Source organism: Martes martes (genome assembly GCF_963455335.1).
Source record: "Martes martes genome assembly, chromosome: 3".
NCBI classification, from domain to species: domain Eukaryota; kingdom Metazoa; phylum Chordata; class Mammalia; order Carnivora; family Mustelidae; genus Martes; species Martes martes.
Window position 1 is genome coordinate 192411458 of NC_137890.1, and position 15797 is coordinate 192427254.

The 15797-nt window shown below is 41.7% G+C and overlaps 1 protein-coding gene across 1 annotated transcript in view; it reads left to right on the forward strand.

The window, feature by feature from the left end:
- Window positions 1-15797, forward strand: part of STAT4 (signal transducer and activator of transcription 4) — a 92378-nt gene that overhangs the window by 62038 nt on the left and 14543 nt on the right. Inside the window, exons 8-14 of the mRNA XM_080799159.1 lie at window positions 1267-1418; window positions 3348-3506; window positions 4233-4325; window positions 7081-7140; window positions 7443-7460; window positions 7547-7640; window positions 9458-9502. Coding sequence (XP_080655285.1) covers window positions 1267-1418; window positions 3348-3506; window positions 4233-4325; window positions 7081-7140; window positions 7443-7460; window positions 7547-7640; window positions 9458-9502 — 621 coding nt within the window. The remainder of the gene's footprint in view (window positions 1-1266; window positions 1419-3347; window positions 3507-4232; window positions 4326-7080; window positions 7141-7442; window positions 7461-7546; window positions 7641-9457; window positions 9503-15797) is intronic.

Here is a 15797-nt window from a genome sequence, read left to right on the forward strand (position 1 = left end):
GTTTATTTCTAGAAGCTCAGCTTCATTTGTTGTGTAAGAATTTGTGTGAGCACAAATAAATGTAAAATTTATTTTCACCCTACATTATAAACTTCAACAGTTAGAAATCAGGTTTCTAAAATGCAAATAATTAATCCAAGATAGGCTTAATGCATTTATGCATAATAAATCTATGCTCTATGTTTTGTGCATGCTAAGAAATGCTTAGAAATAAGATTTTAAGACAGAAGGAACTTCAGAAATTATTTGGTCCAGTCACCTCATTGTATAGATCAGAAGACCAAGTTCCAGCAAAGTTAAGTGGTTTATCCCAATTCACACAGCTTGTCACAAAACTGGATAAGAATTAACACCTTCTAATCCTTAGGCCTTTACAAATTAAACTTCTCCACTATGCCTTCCTCAACCCAGATAAATTACTTTTTTAAAGGATTTTATGTATTTATTTGAAAGAGAGACAGTGAGAGAGGAAACAGAAGCAGGGGGAGTGGGAGAGGGAGAAGCAGGCTTCTTGCTGTGTAGGGATCCCGATGTGGGGCTCTATCAAGGACCCTGGGATCATGATCCGAGCTGAAGGCAGATGCTTATCGACTGTGTCACCCAGGCACTCCCAGATAAAGTCCTTAAAAAACTAACATAGAAAGGCTCAAATTTTAATCAGTACATTTTAGAATAAATGCATATATTTCTAAGAATATAAATTTAATTTATGTCTTTTTGGAAAGTGGAGATATGGCTGTATGACTAGAAGATTCAATATTGTCACAGGAGTTATAAATTCAATGTATTTGAACTTACATTAGATGATATTAAATGATATTATGGGATAGTATGAGATTGTTAGCTGTGATCATGCGGCTTCCTTTAATAATATTATTTAATTATAATAATTTCAAATTGACGGGCGCCTGGGTGGCTCAGTGGGTGAAGCCTCTGCCTTTGGCCCAGGTCATGATCTCAGGGTCCTGTGATCTAGCCCTGCATCAGGCTCTCTGCTCAGCAGGGAGCCTGTTTCCCCCTCTCTCTCTGCCTGCCTCTCTGCCTACTTGTGATCTCTGTCCATCAAATAAATAAATAAAATCTTTTAAAAAAAATTTCAAGTTGAAAGTTGGAAAAGGCAGTGCTCTGATAAATAGAAGGTAGTATTTGATAACATATTTGGTGAGAATGTTAACCTAGGTCTGACAAATAGTTTCGTGGGTTGAATTATGAGTGACTTTGGTTGCATCTCATGAAAATCTTTTCAGTAGTCACCTTTGTTTTTAGGAAGCCCTCAGTAAGATGACACAAATAGTCAACGAGACCGACGCTTTGATGAGCAGCGCGCTGTTGGAGGAGCTGCAGGACTGGCAGAGGCGGCAGCAGATCGCCTGCATCGGGGGGCCGCTGCACAACGGGCTCGACCAGCTTCAGAACTGGTACAACGAACTGACTTTAGTTTCTCGTGAAAACCACAGGAAGTACAAAGCTTCAGTGTCGCTCAGCCAGAGAAGGCAGGCTGAGACCAAAACATCAATTCATTCAGCTTATCCATGGTTGATTAGCAGCTGGGAACTACGTTGAGAACAAAGAGATGCACATGTATTTTTACTTTTATTCCCTTGGGGCCAAAAATAAAGCATCTCTAGTAATCTATAGCATGCATGCGAATTGCTTAATTCTCTCGCATAATATATTAACCTTAAAAGAGTCCAGTGAATTTTTGAAACCAGCAATGAACACAGCTTTCTATAAGGACATAAGAAACACTAGCTCCAAAAGCTTGAGAAAAGATATCTCCTTTTTTAAAGGCGTATCTTAAGAAGTTGGAGTTAAACATTAGTTTTGTGTTTTCAGTAGAGTGATTTATTTTTGTATTTAAATGAAAAATCTCAAGTGGCTTCTACTTCATGACATCCCCTATGCGTGCACGTGTGCAATCCTATGGTTACTATCCCTTGTATTGCAAGAGAAAATGTGGGTAGGGTTTTCCTCATCAATGCAAAATAAAAGTATTTGATTGGAAGAACACTTAGAAGAAAAATAATGAAAAAGAAGGAAAACGTTCAGTTGAGATCTAAAATGCTTTCAAAGGGTACAAGTCAATGGTGGAAATCTGTCCCAACTGGGGCCGCTTGCGATGTGAGCTCTGCCCTACAGGGCCTGCTTCTCTAGAACAGTAAGGACCTGGGCTCTTCCTAAAACCTACTGATTGTGTTTGGGGAGATGCTTTGATTCTCTAACCTCACTGTAATAATAAGCAGTAATATACATAATAAAAATAAAATATACTACTAAAAATAAAATAATCAAAATAATAAACAACGAAGGAAGCAATCAAGAACTTGGCCTATGAAAGTGCTTGTACCAAAAGCAGTGGGCAGTGGGCAGTGGACAGGTCTTCCCACGGGACTATGTGGAGAGTAAACTTTTAAGTAGAAAGAGCTGCTGTCAGGGCCCGATGGGCTTACCAAGTCTGTCCAGACATCCCACCGCCTCTCTGGTTGACGGTTGCTTGGGTGTCCGTTACAGACTGTCTCTTCCCTAGACTTTGGGCCCAAGTCCCCACCTCCGTTTCTTTCTTTTTTTTTTTTAAAGATTTTATTTATTTATTTGACAGAGATCACAAGTAGGCAGAGAGGCAGACAGAGAGAGAGGGGGAGGCTGGCTCCCTGCTGAGCAGAGAGCCCGATGCGGGGCTCGATCCCAGGACCCTGGGATCAGGACCTGAGCCGAAGGCAGAGGCTTAACCCACTGAGCCACCCAGGTGCCCCCCCACCTCCATTTCTGAGGTGATATCACCACATAGTGAGTCAGATTCTGAGCCCAAACGTTTCTCCAGACAGATCATTTTTGGTTAATACTTAGGATTTGTAAAACACACATTGGAGGAGGGAGTCCATTTCTTATTGGTTTTTTTCTTTAGTATTCTTATACCTAACACTCTTCATATCATGTACCTTTAAAGTTTTAAATTTGTTCTTTTTTACCCATTAATGAGGGTCACATTAATTAACAAGTACCACGTCGTTAACATCTATATGCTTAACAGACTTTTAAACAAACATTAGAAGGGATCGGTTCCTGATGTTGACAAAATTTTATGAATGATGTCTATAACTACGGGTATAAATGACAAAACATTGGAAATATTTTCCATTTCCTATGTGCCATACATCTTAGAGGGAAAAATGGATTAGGGAAGCAAACATACAGAACTGCCCCTAACCTTTAATGAAATGAAGTGAATGATTCTCTTAATCGAATAATTATTTCATAATGTATTGCTTGCTAATGTGGTTAACAGTTAAAATGGTAGGTTGGTCAGGGGGAAAGCTGTCCGCTAATGGTTCTTTGCTGTTCGATAGCTTTACACTGTTGGCAGAAAGTCTGTTTCAGCTCAGAAGGCAACTGGAGAAACTAGAGGAACAGTCGACTAAAATGACATACGAAGGGGACCCCATTCCCATGCAAAGAGCACACCTGCTAGAAAGAGTCACCTTCTTGATCTACAACCTTTTTAAGAAGTAAGTCCATTGAAATGCGTCAAGGCAGCCTCAGTTCCCGCGGAGCTGCAAGGATGCGCTGGCGGGGGTTTGGGGGTTTCGGTGTCGAGGGGAAGGAAGGTGGGGACGTGTTGAACAGTGAGCCTCACGGCAGAGTGACTAAAGCTTCAGAGAGTTCCAGAAACATTTCTGCTCTTCACTGTTTATTCAGCACTTCTCCCAAAAACCGACTCAGTTTTCTATGCGCCAAGGATGACATCCAGCTGGAGTTCATTTTTCACATTTTAGAAAAGAAGATTTCAGTGATTTCTTCTTAAGTACATATCCAAGAAAGGAAGGGTAGAGGCCTTGTTTATGTGTATAAGCTCAGCTAAAGAAAAAAAATAAAATAAAAGAACAGTACCACGTACCAGAAATTCTAATATCCAGTTCAAAGATGGCATGAAATTAACTTTTTACTTTCTGTTTAGTATGATAAAAATAGATTTTATTCTCGGCTCAAGTATAACAATTAAGAATTACTTACTGTCGTTTATTAAGGGACAACCTTTAGGCATTTTTTCCATCTCCTGGTAATTATTTATGAGAAATCTTTAGGAAGATTTGAGCTTAATGGAGGTTTGAGTATCTTATAAGTGTAGAAAATTTGGATTTTTTAAGAGGACAGCATCCTGTTTCTCTGTGGTTTTCAGCCTGTCGATATTTTCAATGCTTTCAAATGACGTGCTTTATTTCCTTTTAATCTAGCTCATTTGTGGTTGAACGACAGCCATGCATGCCAACCCACCCCCAGAGACCGATGGTACTTAAAACTCTTATTCAGTTCACTGTAAAGCTAAGGTAGGCGGAATGTGCTCTCTCTTTCCTTTGCGGAGCCGCAGCCACTGCGTAAATAAGACCCGTTTCTCACAGAGGCGCCTTTCACTCCGCTCTTCTGTGTTAAGCGCCCCCTGCGTGCCCATCGCTGAGCTATGGTAGATACCCTCAGAAACGTTCATCGGAGGGCCCTGCTTGTAAAGAATGTGACAGTAAAGATGAGGACACGAGGGACATTAGCATGAGACGATGGAATCGCAGTGTCGGGCATCATGGGATCAGTTGCTGGAAAGACTAACTTGGGAGAAGGCTAGAGAGTCTGGAGAAGTCTTTGTGGTCCCTGGGAGGAAGGACCTTCGGGGAGGAACAGAGAGGGGAAGGGGAGTGGGACTGTAGGAGAGTGAGACTACAGAAATAATGACTTCCTGGGTCTGTTTTGCAAGATGTGAAACAGGGCGAAGTAGAATTGAGTAAACGGGGGACAGAATGTGGAAGGCTTTGAATGTCTCACGCAGGAAATAAAAGTGGCACATTCTTCGCCTGTGATTGCCCAGCAACTAGTTTATAGGATTTTCTATGAAAACTCTCAATGCTGTAATGTTCCATGTATCCTACTAGGATTTAAAGACCTATGACTTTTGTGCGATTGTTGCTTTGTCTATGCATTTGATCCTTTTCATTAGCATGAGTAACCAAAACACATCATTTTCCCTAATGACACTCAAAATCATGAATTTGAGCTTGAACTTTCAAAGATTTTCATCATACATCAATCTCTAAGGCCCTCAAGCTTTAAATTCCTAATCACTGAGTCACCTTTGACCAAGACAAGAGGTGATGATGCTGTGGTAGATAGTGATTTAGGGCCCCACGATAGGTTCCTGATCCTGATCCCCTATCACTATCAGAACTTTATTTTTATTTTATTTTATTTTATTCATTTCCATTTTATTGAGATGTAATTGACATACAGGACTATAGAAATTAAAGCTGTACAGAGGAATGACTTGGCTTATATAAACTGCAAAATGATTACTACAAAAAGTTCAGTTACCATCCGTCACCTCAGAACTCCATTTTTAAAGGGAAAGCATTTTCCTTCAGTTTGCATTTTAAATACGTCACATGAAATCCTTAATCATTTCCTTGGCATGAATTCTGCAGCAAGACTTAAGAACCAGGAACAAAAGCCAGAGGCCAGGTTCCCTTTTAAAATTTCGTGATTTTTAAGAGTTGTTCATTCTTTATCCCCACATCTTTCTATAACCCAGAAGATAGTAACACTAAAGGGAAATAGGATAGAGGGGTGGTGGGCATCCTACTTTTCCTGGAGGCACCCCCATTGGTGATAGAATAAGTCTAAGATGCTCTCCGGGATAAAAGAGGAGATGAGCAGAGATTGCAACAGCCAGGAGTTCAGAGTGGAAGAGGCCCCCAAATGGGCATCACCTTGCATGTTCTTCGAACTGATGACCAGGGGCATTGACCATTAGTCCCCGTTTTAGTGCTCCTGCTCTCCTCTTCCACCTGTCTGTGGGGTCTCTGTCCTTCTTCTCTGTACCTTGTTCTCCACTGTCTTGATAGATGATCTTAGTATTCATTGATAGATGACTCAGTATTCCAGATTTCCCCTAAAACCCCTTCCTACCACAGCATTCCATCTCCTATTTCAAAGGGAGGGGTGATACGGAACTCCCTTTAGTCAACAGCATCTTCTGGTGACTCGGATCCTGAAGTACGACCCTTCCTGCCCTAAATCATGTGACCTCTTCACCCCTCACTGCTAACAGCTACACACCTGGTATTCCAAACCCTAAAACCAATCCTGTGCTTCGTATAGGATTTTTAAGGAACCTTTGTCGCGTTCTACCCACACTTTTGTTTGGGCTCTCCTCTATAATTGCATCTCACACATGCTGAGTGAATGAATGAGACTTGGGATGAGTGAATGAGTGATTGAAAGAATATCTCTGAAACTGGACTGAACCCAGAAAGAGGGTATATCAAAGGCTACAAATCAAAGGAGCTGGGAAAGCGAAAGAATAAAGGAGGAGCTTTATTCACCAGAAGAAGAAATTAAGGGATTGTTATTCTGATCTTTAGGCACTTCTTTGTTTGAAGTTGGATCTTTTTTAGTTATGAACATTTTTGCTGTTACTTTCATTGTGTATTTAAAGATTGCAAATGCATTTGAATTGGAATTTTTCACCTTCCGCAAGAGGTCTGGTCTTTCTCAGTATTTTTACCATAAAACAGTGATCATCAAAATATTTAGTTTTTCGAAACTTACAATTTTTTATGATATGAGAATAAAATGTAGCCATATTAATAAATTTGCAAAGAATTTTTCTTATATTTTTACCTTTAACCCAAATGTGGGCTTTAACCAAAATGTATAGCTATTTTTCTGACCTAGCCAATGTATTATCCAACGCACATCAACCGAAAATACTTTTCAGATGTCTGTCAGGATGATATTAAGTGGCTGGTGTCAGTATCAGTAACGTGACAAACTAAAAAAGGATTGGACATTTTTGTTCTTAATTATTTTCATTGTATTTTAATTCCAGGATAGTATACGGTGTTATATTAGTTTCAGGTGTGCAACATAGTGATGCAACAATGAGTCGGACATTTTTAAAACACAATAACATATAACTAAAAATAACCTAAACTTTATTTATATATATGACATAAATATATTTAAATATTTAAATATAAAAAGGCTCTTCACATTATTCATTTTTGCCTCTGATTCTTTATTTATGTGTCTTTTCAGACTACTAATAAAATTGCCAGAACTAAACTATCAGGTAAAGGTGAAAGCATCAATTGACAAGTAAGTTTCTAATTTCATTTTGAAACATGAAAATGTGAGACTTTTTAAAAAGAACTTCATTTTTATAGAATGATTTCGAACTTTTCAATGTATTTCTCTAACATTACATATCAATGTACTTCAAATATTTGACTTTGAAGTTCAAACATTTAACAGAACTCCAATGAAGACTTACTTTAAAAAATTTTACTATAAAGTCTTGAAAATTTGTGACTTTATTATACTACCCTCTAAAGTATCAAAGACTGTTTTTATTAGATCTATAAAATAGCTTATTTTAAGGAATCTTCTTGGTTTTACAGGAACGTTTCAACTCTAAGGTAAGAAATTTATTTTAGAATTTTTTTGCTGGTCTCATAAATATATTTTATCTGAGACCATGTAAATAGCTAAGATTTTCCCGCAGCAATCGAAGATTTGTCCTTTGTGGAACTCATGTCAAAGCCATGTCCATTGAAGAATCTTCCAATGGGAGTCTCTCAGTAGAATTTCGACATTTGGTGAGTTCCAATTACACCAGCTTCTCCCCCTCCCCACATCAGATACATCTTTACAAATAGGCCTTATAATTCAATGTATTTGGGGTCTGGGGGGTTTCTTATATGTGATTAAGGGCCATATTGAGAAATAAAACACGCCATCACTGAAGAATTAAAAATGGCAGAAAGAACATGGAACCTTAACTCAGAAGTCTGAGCTCTCCACATCGGTGATATAGTGCCTTGACCTAGTATCTAGACAACAATTGGTCCGTATATTTTGATAAAGATGACAGAGATAATTGGTCTTATAATAGATAGGCATTCCTGATTTATTTTTTACTTTTTAAAATCTCCTCAAGACGTGATATCCAGCAACAATGTGTCTGGCCGAAAGTGCTTTCATTTTAGGAGTAGCTTGAGGAAGTAGGATGTTCCTGGGTATGGCAGTCGCATACGGTCTGCTTTGGCATGTCTAGAAAGCTTCTAACCCAGCCTCACCCTGTTGCCTCTTGTTTTTACCACTTCCTCTTAACCTAGAGTTCCCTTCCTGCTTTCTTTCTAATTCTTTGTATGGTTCTTAGATTTCCAAAGCCTCTACCGCTTTCTTGCCAGATGCATGTTACTTCTGGTTTATTAGCACTTAGGAAGTACCTCACCTGAGTGCCGGGGCACCACTGAATCAGCCCGAAAGGGTCTTTCTATAAGATAAAATGCAGGTTAGTAGGTAGCTGCATATACCAATTTATGCTGGTTTTTGGTTTTGATTTTGTTTTTGTTTCATCTTTAGTATTGAAGAGTACATTTCTTTTTAACCGAATCCCTCCAGTGTGAGACGGATAAAGTGTCGTGACAAGTCCTGTGTTATACATCCTTATAACTAGCTCTCTTTTTGCTTACATTCCATTTCTATCCTTGAGAAAATTTCAGTAATGGGCAATGTTTGCTAATAAGTAGAGCTGCAAGAGACCCTTAACTTAGAGATGTCTGTCTTTCAAAAAAAGTCATGCGGAAAAGAACAAGGGACATGTGAAAAAGTGGTTAGGTCTTTCTTCCAGCAGGTATAATATATAAATTAACAAAATCTTACTTTTTACAGTCCTCTTCTAGTTGCAAAGCATTTTTAAATGTATTATCTTTTGCATAATAACTTTAATTGATTTTTCTTACAAAACTAAATGCAGAAAATCAGAGAGGCAAAAATTTAAAAATTAAGAATCATCTGTATCTCACTACCTTGTAACACTATTAACTATTTTTGTGTTTATTCTTTTACATACCTACATGTGTATGTACTTGTCAAGTGGGATCAGGCTGTACACACTATACACACTTGTTGTCTGCCTTTTTCTTTAAATGAAGTAATCTATATCCTGAACATTCTTGTGTCACTAAGTCTCTAATGCATTTATGCATTATCCCATCATTGGTTTTCTCAGTCCTCTGTGTGGGACTCGGTTTCACAGGGACTGAGAATCATCACAGCTTAGCTCAGACGCTACCTTCCAGGTACAAAGGAGCACTAAGTAGATGATAAACATCGCAGCATGATTTCCTCTTTCCAAAATGTTGGCTGAAAAACATAGTCTTAAGAGTGTTCCAACTTGTTCATTTACCTCCGTGAAAGTTTCTGCAGGGCGTCCCATGAGCTGAAACAGAGAGCTTCTTTCTGTTGAATCTGGGCAACTATGTTAGGTTTCCATGAATTAGAAGACATCGGGTTACTGTTCTAAAAGACAAAATTGTGGCCCAGAAAATCACTATAATAGGTATGACCAACTTGATATTGGACTGATAACGCTTCTCCGTCTAAACAGTGTTATTCTTTTTTTGCAAAGCAACCGAAGGAAATGAAGTCCAGTGCTGGAGGCAAAGGAAATGAGGTACAGAAAGTTTTCTACAAGATCATTTTTTAAGGAAATAGCCTTATAATCTCTTATTTTTTTAAAGCTTTAAAGCTGCCCTTTATAGTTTTATAGAAAGTCGCATTTGTGTTTCTCTGGTTACAAATTAAAGCTTGAGAATTGCAGACAGGATAAGAAATTTTGTCTTAAAAAGGAGAAAACCAGAAATTGCATATAAAAAGACCTTCTTGGAGCACCTGGGTGGCTCAGTTGTTGGGCGTCTGCCTTCAGCTTGGGTCGTGATCCCAGGCTCCTGGGATCGAGCCCCACATCAGACTCCCTGCTTCAGGGGGGAGAGGAGGGAGTCTGAGTCTTCCTCTCCCTCTGCCCCCTCCCGCTTTAATGCTCTGTTTCTCTGTCTGTCTCAAATAAATGAAAAAAAATAATAATAATAACACCCTCTTAAAAGAACAACTATTAACATCTTGGTTCACATCATTCTAGACCTTTTTCTATGTATATATTACTTTTATATATACATATATACAGATTGTTTCATAACCTGCTTTTTTCCCCTCATAACAATGTAAGGTGAACAGTTTTCCATAACCTTAATACTCTTGGAGAGCAGCACTCAAAGTGGTGCCCATATTGCATTTTACAGGTGTGCCATAAGTCTTAAGTCCTCCACTATTACAAGACACCTTAAAATCGCTCATCTGAGGCACCTTCATGACCTATGATGTGAAAATCGCAGGTGAAAAACAGCCCTATTAATTTATGGTATCACTTTGCCCATATACGTAAGGTTTGCCTCCCACTGGATGAACTGCTTAATAGCACACACGGATGTGGTCCAGGTGTTTGCATTTGAGTCAGTAAATGATAGAACAGTCAGATCCTGGATGGAAAGTGGCCTTGGAGATCATGTTTCATTGGCCTAGATAGCTAGGACCTGTTTGGAATTAGAAAACCTGGGTTTGAGTCCATTCTGACAGTGACTGAAATTGTGATCCTTTGCAAATGATCTGCTGGAGAAATATTGCATGTTTTCCCTCTAACAGATCAGGGTAGTAGCGCCCAAACGCTCTCTGCTCAGAGATGCTGTATGTGTAAGGTCATCTACACAAGGCTGTTATAAAGCAGGGAGACTTACTTCTGGTGTGGTTGGTATGGATTCATTCTCCTGGCTTTACAGTCACTGCTGCTAAGAGAAATCTCTTTGAATTACCTGGAAGGAGAAAGCACTTTATAAACCCAGCATTCAACTGCAATCAATCTAGCCCTCCCCCACAAAACCACAAAGATAAACCACAACATTTAATGCTTTACATTTCCCCTTCCAAGAATCCTTGATTCCCTTAATTGTATCTTAAAGGGCATTTGCCAAATATCACAGCCGCAGCAAAGATGAGCTAAGCCTTCCTTTCAGGGTACAGCCTTGGTTTAGGGCCAAGCAGCAAACAGGTCTCTACCGCCCAATATCACGGAGGCAGAGCTTTTGAGTTTAAGGAAATTTTCGTAAACCAGAAAAGTAGGAATTGCTGTTCCCACCTCATAGAAATCCATAAAGATTTTCCCAATTTCCTAATGGAAACATTAGCGCATTATAAATAAAAAGTCATTTCATGCATCTCACTGCAATTTTGGCCAGAGCTGCGAACATTTCATGCAGTGTCATGTCCCCGAACAATATTTGCTAAGTCTGAATAGACTAAACACGGTGCTTCTGAGCCGTTCCTCAGTAAAACAGATCAAATGGGAATAAATGTAAAGAGCTCGGCTTCTCCAACACGTTGTCCTCTTTATGAATGTAAAACCAGAGTCTTTACTGGGGCTTCCCTAGGGCAGAGCTCTCCGTAAATCACCTTCCACTATATGATAACCAAGCAATGTCTCATCGACAGTGTCTGCTTATATTACTCTGAATGTATTTCCTCTTACTTTCTGATTAATAACAAAATGGTGCAGTCGTGTCAGAATGATTTTATTCTTCCCTTTTCCCCCTAAGTTGGCCAGCTCGATTTTATCTTAAGCTGTTCCTTGAGCTCCCCCTACTGATAGAATCGTAGTATGATGCGTAGGTACACGGAAAACACACCACAGGCCGGAGAGTTGTTTCAAAAAACGTATGAAGTGGGCTCAGAAAGATAGCAAGGAAATCAGGGGCTTGGCCAGGCAGTAGGAGCGATCCAAAAAAGTCCAGAAAAAGCTCGGGGAAGATCTAGCGATAAGGTAGAGTTCCTGAAGTCACGGGGCCACAGATGGTAGTAACCAAAATGTCAGAACAGGAAGCCGGGTCGTGGTAGCTCATTTTCAGATTTCAAATGGTCGTCGTCGCTTATCTGAGCACCCGCCGCGGGAGTTCACAGCCCAATACGAATGGATTTAACAAATCCCCCGTGGCACTAACCATATGCTGGGCACCAGGAGCTTCACTGACCCTGGTACGTGGAATTCTTGTGACAGGGCTATGCAGTAGGGACTGTTCGTGCGCTTATTTTAGGTAGGGAAACTGAGGCACAGGCTGGTCAGGCCAAGACTCCAACCATGGCAGTCTCGCTCCCACGTCCGTGCTCTTGGCCACTGTGCGGTGCTGCGTCTGGGACCATAAAACCCGTGCGGGGAGCCGCGGGCCCGACCTCCTCCTGCCCCGTGCCTCAGTGCGCTCCCTCGGTTTGCGGGGATTCCTGGAAGGGGGGTCTTTGCGACTGTGCGGGTGGCGTCTTGTCCTTTCTCCCGCCCTCCAGCTGCTGCTCGTACTGTTACCACTTTGCCCCCGACTCAGAGATCCCGTTGCCCTCCCACACCAGAAGCCTTACGGAGTCCAGAGAAATTGAAAATAATGCTTTCTCGGGAGAATTTGTTGACCCCTCCCTTGTCTCCTCTGTGTGTCAGTTGGGGGTTGGAAATAGCACCGTGTTGGGGGCTGCCTCTTGCAGGCAGCTGACCTCGTGCAAGCCGCTTACCCTCACTAACTCCCCAAAATGGGGATGGGGTTGACCTGCTCTTACAGCCTCGTTTAGAGGATCAGACGAGACGGTACGTGGGAGAGTTGGCCGCGCGGCGCGGTGCAGGCGTCTGCTGTGGCTCCACTTCCCAGGGCTGACCCTTCGTAAAGAAACATGTTCACACAGGTGGGGAAAGATCGGTAAAGATCCCTGACGTAGGACAAAGTGCTGATGCTCCCCCTTCTCTACCCACCTGCCAAAGCGCTTGGCTGGAGGTGGTCCCTTTCCAGGGCCCCTGAGCACGTCCTCCTCTGGCTCCGGGTCCCTGAGACCTCCAAGCACCATGTACGTATGTGTAGGCCCTTTTTATAGGATCACATGTCTTGGGTTCCTACTACCACCCACCCACCCGCATCTGTTACACACACACACACACACACACACACACACACACACACACACATTGGCCTGCTTAGTTCTGCTTTTGTGGCTGTCAGAGCTCGGACTGGATACTTACTAGATGATTGAGAACATACAAAAATCTCATGAATGATAGTTTCCCTAGGGGCACCTCCTTGAATCTCCCTAGCACTCCCTAGCACGTGAGTCAAACAGCACTGGCTGTTTGACTCACATTACCCACAAAGAGGTGGTCGGTCAGGATGTGCAGGGAGTCCTGGCTGTAGGGCTGGATGAAGGCAGGAAGTTGCATTAGACCCATTCTGTCCCAGAACCACCACCCATCTGCCCTAGGAGCCGTCTCTGGATTTGGGGGCGGGAGGTTGGTGAAAGGTGGAGCTCTGGGCCCCCCACCCCTGTTTCAGTCAAGATAGCTTTATTTTATATATTTTACAGATTGGAACCCAGGTGATGAATTTCTTTTCAAGAATATGTTTCAAGGTTTAAAAACATATGTAAACCGCTGGATTTAGACCGTTTCTGAAGCTTTTTTGACTAAGGTTCTGTAATCTGTGAAAGTGCAACATAGAGTATGCTCTTTGCTTCTTTTTTTTTTTTAAGGCATTTAATTCTAATAATTTGCTTTGGCATTTTACAACCCCCCATGGGAGGTTGTCAACGTGGAGATCTGTCAACGTGCTGTCACAAAACCAAGGTTAGCCACTACTGCCTCTTTGTTCCACCTTTGTCCTTTCCTTGAAAGAGCCACCGCGAAGACACAATCCCATCACTAGTAAATGGCCAAACCTGGAAGGCGTCAGGCGGTCCCTATAAAATAAACATTCCCAGGAAGCAGGCTTTCCCAGAGGTCCTTCTCTGGCAAAAAGGTGGCTGGAGAGTCATCGTTGAAATGTGGAAACTGTTTGAACAGGCGGACTGGTACGGCAGCCCCTGGAGTTCACTCCTCGGCAGTGGGCGGTCACTGGCCAGCGACGGTTCTCGCCACAGACGGCGGGGTTGGGTAATTTTGCTTACGTGGTGGAAAGTCATGAAAGCACAAAGGAGCTATTAGTAAAGCCTGGGCGACTTGGGTTTCACGGAACAAAATAGCCAAACAGATGTTCTTTCCAGGTTCGCTGTTCTCAAACACACATACGCTACTCACGTGCCGACTAGCCCAGGCGTTTTCGCAGAAAGTTGATTTCCTTCTGAACAGTTCAAGTAGTGGCAGTGCCTTTAAAAAGAGATGTTGATACGAGAATAACACTAAAAATGTAGACTATTTATGAGACACCCCCCATGGGGTCCCCTCATTCCGAGAATTCGTTGTCAATCTCCGTTTATTTCCTGTGATTCTGTGATTGAGGTCTATCTCTCATGGGACTGTACCACTATTTCCCTCTTTTATCACTGTTTCCCAGCATCTAACCCAGTGTCTAGCACGTGATAGGTATTCAACAAATATTCATTCAGTGACTGGGTTACTATTGTTAGTTGTTTTCTACTCCGTGCAACATTATCAGAGATTCCGGCTTGTTAAGAGATGAGCGAGGAGGGGCGCCTGGGTGGCTCTGGTGATTAAGTGTCCAGCTCTGGGCTTCAGCTCAGGTCATGATCTCGGGGTCCTGGGAGCCAGCCCTGCTCGGGGCCCTGCGCTCAGCGGGGAGCCTGCTTGTTCCTCTCCCTCTGCTCCTCCCCTCACTTGTGTGTGCGCCTCTCTCAAATAAATAAATATTTTTTTTTAATTTTATTAAAAGTGAGCAAAGAACTTAGATGAAAATTAGCCTTATCCCGGTCGTATTTTCTTTTCTTTTTTTTTAGAGAGATAACCCAGGAAACAGACTTTTTTGGTAAGGTTTTATTCATTTATATGAGAGAGAGAGAAAGGGAGAGCATGAGAGGAGAGAAAGTCAGAGGGAGAAGCAGACTCCCGGTGGAGCAGGGAGCCCGAGGTGGGGCTTGATCCCGATACCACCCCCTAGTTGTATTTTCTTTTTTTTTTTTAAGATTTTATTTATTTATTTGACAGAGAGAGATTACAAGTAGGCAGAGAGGCAGGCAGAGAGAGAGGGGGAAGCAGGCTCCCTGCTGAGCAGAGAATCCCATGCGGGGCTTGATCCCAGGACCCGAGATCATGACCTGAGCCAAAGGCAGGGGCTTTAACCCACTGAGCCACCCAGGCACCCCCCCTAGTTGTATTTTCTTAACAGAGGTTCCCTCTGAAGTCAAAAGCCATAACTATTTGTTAACATATTCTAGATTTCCAGGGTATATTATTAGGCATTGAGCAGAGGAAAGAAAAAAGAATGGTGACATCTATACCTACCTTTTAAAGACTGTGTACATTTTTTTTCCAGGAGCCTGGTCAAGTAGTTCTGCCAGTTTTCCAGTTCCTTAGCATAGTATCCCATGTGCATTTTTCTTTACAAGTATAATGAAGTCAATCCATTTACATTATTCAGTGGCATATAATAAAAATATCATAAATATGGGTATTTTAAATCCATAATCATCTCACATGATGGCTTTTAAACGCAGCCATGAATGGTGCATCTTATCTGTGATGTTTTCCCCAGTCTACAAAGAATGGATCCTGGGAATGAGAAATTGAATATTGTCCCTGGCTTGGACCGCACTCAAAAAGTAATAAAGACCACGACCTATGGCCATGTGAGCTTTGAAGGTTAATGGCGCTTCCTTTTGTCAGAGCTGCTTTTCTCCAGGCATGAGTATCATAGTCAGCGTCCTTGCTGGAGTTCATTCTAAATGTGCCTCACAACTGCACCAGGGGCTTTAGGTAACCATTAGGTATTAGTTTGAGGGGCGCCTGGGGTGGCTCAGGTGGTCAGACATCTGACTTCCACTCAGGTCATGATCTCGGGGTCCTGGGATTGAGCCCCGCATTGGGCTTCACACTCAGTGGGGAGTTTGCTTAAAGATTCTCTCCCTCTGCCCCTTCCCCTGCTCTCTCTCAAATAAATAAA